General features: G+C 45.9%; 1 protein-coding gene across 2 annotated transcripts in view; it reads right to left on the minus strand.

Moving 5' to 3' along the window:
- Positions 1-6,000, minus strand: part of F11R (F11 receptor) — a 30,227-nt gene extending 24,227 nt beyond the window's left edge. For both annotated transcript variants that reach the window (XM_080984464.1, XM_080984463.1), the window contains exon 1: positions 5,691-6,000. In XM_080984464.1, the coding sequence (XP_080840590.1) occupies positions 5,691-5,985 (295 nt within the window). In that variant the 5' untranslated portion in view covers positions 5,986-6,000. The remainder of the gene's footprint in view (positions 1-5,690) is intronic.

A 6,000-nucleotide genomic window follows, 5' to 3' on the forward strand; every position in this document is an offset into this window, starting at 1 on the left:
TTGTTGCTGTTTGTGGTGAGCGTATTTTCTCATTCTCCCCCCCCCCCCAGCTCAACAACTCTGGGCGATCCTCCCTAAGAAACACACGCTCCTCCTCCCTCCAATGACAATGGGTAGATCACTGCCAGTTATTCTATACTGGGAGTAGATCGCAGTCTCTTGGGAGTTGGATGTGCCTGCTTTATTGGACAGGTCGGATGGGCTGTCTAGGATGATGGTCCAACACTGGCAAGACCAGCTCAAATATTTGATCAGTGATACAGCCCACAATGATGGGGGGGGGGAGAGAGAGAGAGAGAGATCCTTCTCTGTGTAAAAAATAACCAGACAACCCACCCCAGACTCAATTGCAACAGCGGAGCTTGGTAGATAATTAATCCACAGCATTAGACAGTCCAACCCAGGCTATTTATTTATTTATTTAAAATATATCCAACCTCTTGGACCAGCAAGGAAGAAGAAGAGGAGTAAGGCTGAGGAGAGTCACGATCCGGGAAATGCAACTCCTCTATGAGGAAACGTTGCTGTATTTGGGACTTTTTAGTTTAGAGAAAAGGAGAGTTAGAAGTGACGTTTATAAAATTATCACAACATTGAGAAATTGAAGGAAAGTGTTTTTCTCTCTGTGAACATCCAACGAAGCTGAATGTTGGAAGATTCAGGACGGAATAACGTAATTCTATGAAACTCACTTCCGCAGGAGGCAGTGATGGCCGCCAACCTGGATGGATCTAGAAGAGGATTGCACAAATTCATGGAGAGGAGAGGAAAGGGCTATCAATGGCTACTAGACACAATGGCCAGGCTCTGCCTGCATGGTTGTAGCCAAGCAATACTTCTGAGTCCCAGTTGCTGGAAACGGAATGACAGGGCATTTGCTCTTGTGCTTGGGCCCTGTTTGTGGGACAACTGGTTGACCGCTGTGAGAACAGGATGCTGGCTAGATGGGCCACTGGCCTCATCCAGCAGCCTCTTCTTATATTCTGTTCTAAATGCAACTCCACACTCTGTCCCCAAACAGGGCCACAAACATAATCTTGGGCACCAATTCTTCTCCACTCTCCAAGATGCAGAAAACCACTAGATAAGGCAACTATATGGAGAGCAAATGGTGCCCTCCAGAAGCTTTATTAGACTACATCACCCACCAAACCCAGCCTGCAACAACTGCATTGGACTACCTCCTAAGGGGAGGGGGAGGCTGATGGGAATTGTAGTCCAAAAGGGACAAGCTGGCTGGAGGCTACAGCCCAAAACATCTGGGGGCACCAGGCTAGTGCAGGTTGAGTCCCTGTAGTTTTACATTCATCCTACATAACCCCAGAAAACTGCCGTGATGCCTGACTAAAGAATGAGTGAGCCATACTGCGGAAACACACAGAAAAAGACTCACTTCCTCTGCAAAGGACAGAAGGAATCTATCCCAACATGAGCCTCTGGAAATAATAGCCTAGTCTCCCAAACAGGTTTTCACACCTTCTGAAGAATCCTTTCCCCATCACCAGAGAGGGCCACACCTCCAAGAACCGGAAGGGATATTGAGAGGCAGCCACAGGAGGAATTGTGACTGAAAAGTGGGGTGGGACGGCCTTTGTGAACTGGCTGACCTCATAGGGTTGCCGTAAGGCTTGCTGAGGTCATGTATACCTGGCCATTTTTACCTACCACAGGCACATTGCGTTTCTCTTTCAATGCATGAATCATCAGACTGCTTTGTTTTATATTTTAACATTCATTGAGGGGGGCTGGAATAGGTGACTCTTTGGATCCCCTCAAACTCTACAATTCTGTGATTATTTCCTTGTTTATCCCAAAGGAGCTCAAGGTGGTGGCATACATAGCTTTTTTCCTCCTCACCATTTTTCCTTCTCAACAACCCTGTGAGGTAGGGTTTGGCTAAGCAGCAGGGAATGGGCCCAAGTCACCCTGTGAGCTTCATGGTCGAGTGGGGATTAGAACCCTGGTCTCCCAGATCCTGGTCCAAACACTAAACACTAAACCACACTGGCTCTCACAGATTAACATTACACCTAATAGTCAGGTACTTGGAGCAAAACAAAAGATGGACGAGCTTCCTTGCCATTGTTTGAGCTTCCTGGAAGTAAGGGGTGCCAAAGCCTGCTCTAGAGTTTGGGGTCAGGCTATGGGAGGAAGCTGAGAATGGCATCAGGCTCCAGTGACCCATCCCCACTGCCAGGCAGAGTATGGTACCCTGAAGTCTTTAAAAAACGTCCTGTAAAAATAATATCAATTACTTGTTTCTTTCTCTGGAAGGCACTTCATGAGGGGCTGCCTTTAAGGTCTACTCAGAATCACCAGCAAGCCCAGAAGGCAGCTGTTGACACAGACTGGTGGAAAAGACACATTCTGCCAGTCTAAAACAACTCCACTGGCTTCTAGTTCTGGGCAAGTGTTGAAGTTGTTTGCTGGAGTCCTTGCTCCACATTTTCCTGGCCTTCAGAGCTCAAGAGGTTGGTCACCTGAGAACAGACCTTTTCACTTCTGGCAATCATCCTGTTGATGGAATGATATCCTCCAGCCTGTGGCCTACTCTGGAAGCCAGCAAAGACTCTTTCAGTTGCCCCATCCTTTTATAGTTTCCCAATACCTTAAACTTTATCACAAGCAACTGTTGGTTGCAGAACCATTTTATTGCTGTTATATTTTTACCTTCCCTATGATGCCACTTGTGTGTTCCTTTTTAATATAAGATCACTGTAGGATTTCTGATTATCTTAAACTACCCCGAAAGTTTTTAATTGATTCCCTGCCTGCAAACCCAGATTGAGGATTATATGTTTATTTTACTTATTTTTATTTCACAGAATTTGTATACTGCCTGATTGTTTTTTAAAAAAATAAATAAATCCCAAAGCAGGTTACAAAAAGAATCAATCAATAAAACTACTGTATTTGTAAAATCAAATAAAACATTCAAAAGGTTAAAATCAGCAATGAACTAAAAACTCATCAGCATTCTATGTATCTGGGTAGGAATGTGTAAACAAAGATGTTTGCAGCAGGCGCAGGAAGGCCCCTGCCTATGTCAATAGGCAGGGAGTTCCAAAGTGTGGGTGGTGTTGCAGTAAAAGATCAATTTCTTACAAATGCAGTATTATGTAGCACCTGTAACAGCGCCAGTTCTGCAGACTATAGGAATTGCATGAACATATATGGGGCAAGGCGATCTCACAGCTAAATCAGTCCCAAGTTGTTAAGGACTTTGTCTACCAATAGCAACACCTTGCAACCAGATCCAAAAAGCAGCATTCAAGAAATAATTCTCAATTTCCACACCTCATCTCTTCCAGATTTAAGAGAGCCCTCTGCAGTCACCTTTCCAGCATCTCCCCAACCAGAATATACAGAAACTTTACAAGCACCCCCCTGCTTGCTTCTAAAACTGATCTTTGCTTTTGCTCTCTCTCTTTGGTCAATAACTATTTCACACATACACACCCGCTGCAAAAGCACTCAGGAGGAGTCTCTGAGCCAACAGATAACAGGCATCAGGCCCTCAGAACAGATCACGCCTTTATTAAAAGCTTTTAAAGCCCAGTGCAAGATGGACCTGTTTGGGTAGCTTGAAATGGATAGATCAGGGCATGGGGCACCCTGCCAGTTCACCGCTCATTAAATCCCAGGGTGTGGTTTAAAAGAACACAGAAACATGATTCTGCTTGCCTTTACACCTCCTCCTGACAATCATTTTGTCAAGAAGGAACAGAGTATAAAATTCAGGGCTGTACATACTAAGCAACAGCCAAGACAGACCTGTTGTGTCTGCAATTCCAGCTTGCGAAGGAAATTAGCAATAGACAGCTTGGGAAGAAAACAGTACATTTTGGTGCCAACACCACACACCAGGAGTCCTAGGCCTAAAGAAGTAGGAACAGCAAAGCAATCTACTCCTCCAAACCTCTCCCAAGGCCAACTCTTCGAGAATTAAATATATTTGTACACATACCAGCACAGAGAAGAACGAAAGGAACAGCGAGTCTAACTTTTAAACAATGATTCAACAAGGAAATAAATTCTCTCCTATTGGAAGCACGGCAGGCAACCACCATTTTAAGGCTTCAGCAACCAAGAAAGAAAAACCAAAACACCCTTGGAAGTTTACAATTGAAGTTCTACGAACTCACATGGCATCACTATCTAAACACGAACTCAGCTCTATGTAAACTATCCGTCCATTTATCTGAAGCCAAAAAAGAAATGGGCGATTGTGTGAGTAATTTAGCTGAATTAATATTAAAAAGGTACAGTTTCTATAGACTCAAAAAACAAATAACTTTCAGAACAAAAGATAAAGGACCACAGAAAGGCAGAAATCTAGGAAGATATACAACAAAGAGTCTAGTGCTTTTTAAAAATTTTGGCCGTTTTATTACAGCGTAAAAGTTTTTGTGGACTTTATCAGATGCCTAGAGCGTGACCCTCTGCTATTAGGGCATAGGTTGAAGGGAAAAAGCAGTCAAAGGTTCACCTTATGTTTACTCAGGATTGCTAATATGATGTTGGGATGATCAGCTACTGCTGCCCTAAAGGGTCCTTTTGCCTGCATTTAAGCGCTCACTGAATTGTCACAAACTGTATTTTTATATTCCGTAGCTATTTAAATACAACATTTATTTTTCTCCTCTTTACATCCGTACATCTGAGGATCACACACCATGCACTGAGGTGAACCATGGTTCCCAAATGCTAAGCACTGCAACAAAAGGTGTGACTCTTTAAGGTGCCACAAATCTCTTGGGGCAGACACACAATATCATACATTTAAAGCACATGGTATCCCCCAAACAATTCTGGGATCTTTAGTTTCCATCTCCTGGAACCACAGTCTCCAGCACCCTGAATGAACTGCAGTTCCCATGATCCTTTGCTTGCACTGCTACAAACGCACACACCTATCCCTCTGGAGAAGATAACGGAAAGAAACGTCACACTGTGTATTTAACAAAACTACACAGGCTTCTTTCCAACCTACAAAAGGGGATTAACACAGATGCTTTAAATACAATTTCCCTATCTCTGGCTGCAAACTGAGGTGTGCATACTTTGTTGAGAGAGCATCCCTCCCCCACTCCTGTTTTAACTCTATGGCTGTTACTCCTGAGTAAACAGTCAGAGAAGATGGCTGGCCGGCACAACCTGCAATGAACCATGGTGGGGGAAAATAAGCACTTCTGGGAAATGTGGGGTGTTGGCTTGAGCCAGAGAGAGCCTGGAAGGAATTCTGCTTGCTTTCCCTTTCCAAGGTCTGCTCGATCTATTACACAACCCACAGGCAAGGTTTATTTTGCCAGGGGGAGGAAGGGGAGAGAGAGAATTAATATTTAAGAAATTTCATCCATACAACCAAAGAGGTCACCAGCAGGAAATGGCTAGGAGTGGAGAAAGAGGAAAATGGTCAGTGTAAGGACTAGAAAAACTATTTTTTAAAATAAGGAGTTTTGCCAGTTTTCCGGGTCCGATCTCCGCAGCGTCCCGACAGCTGCTGCCGGTCAGTGTCGACAATATGGAGCGAGATGGACCCCAAGGTCTGGCTGCAAGTATAAGGCCGCTTCCTCTGGTTCTGAGCCCCACCTGGGAGGCTGCCCCAAATCTCCTTGCAGCCCCACTCACCTGGGAAGTTCCTTCCAGCCCCCCAGCCCCTCCTGCACCCACTTCCTTTGCCTACTCACACAGCCCGGCGAGGAAGCAGCCCCACCAAAGCCAGCCCATCGCCGCCGCCGCCATTGCCTCCTCCGCCGCACAAACCGACTGAGCAAGGCCGGAGCGCAGCGGCGCCCAGGTGAGCAGGAGCCCCTCCCGGATTGGCTGAGCGGGACGCCCCGCCCCGCCCGCACAGGTGAAGCGCTCCGCAAGGAAAGGCGCGCGGAGGGGGGCGTGGAAAAGACTCGCCCCGCCCTCCTGGCCTCCTCCTTGGAGTTTGGAGGAGGGGGAGAGAGAGACATCCTTTCCACGCCCACCCAGCATCGTCAACTTGGGCTT

This window comes from Podarcis pityusensis (genome assembly GCF_964106645.2).
Source record: "Podarcis pityusensis genome assembly, chromosome: 16".
NCBI lineage: Eukaryota > Metazoa > Chordata > Lepidosauria > Squamata > Lacertidae > Podarcis > Podarcis pityusensis.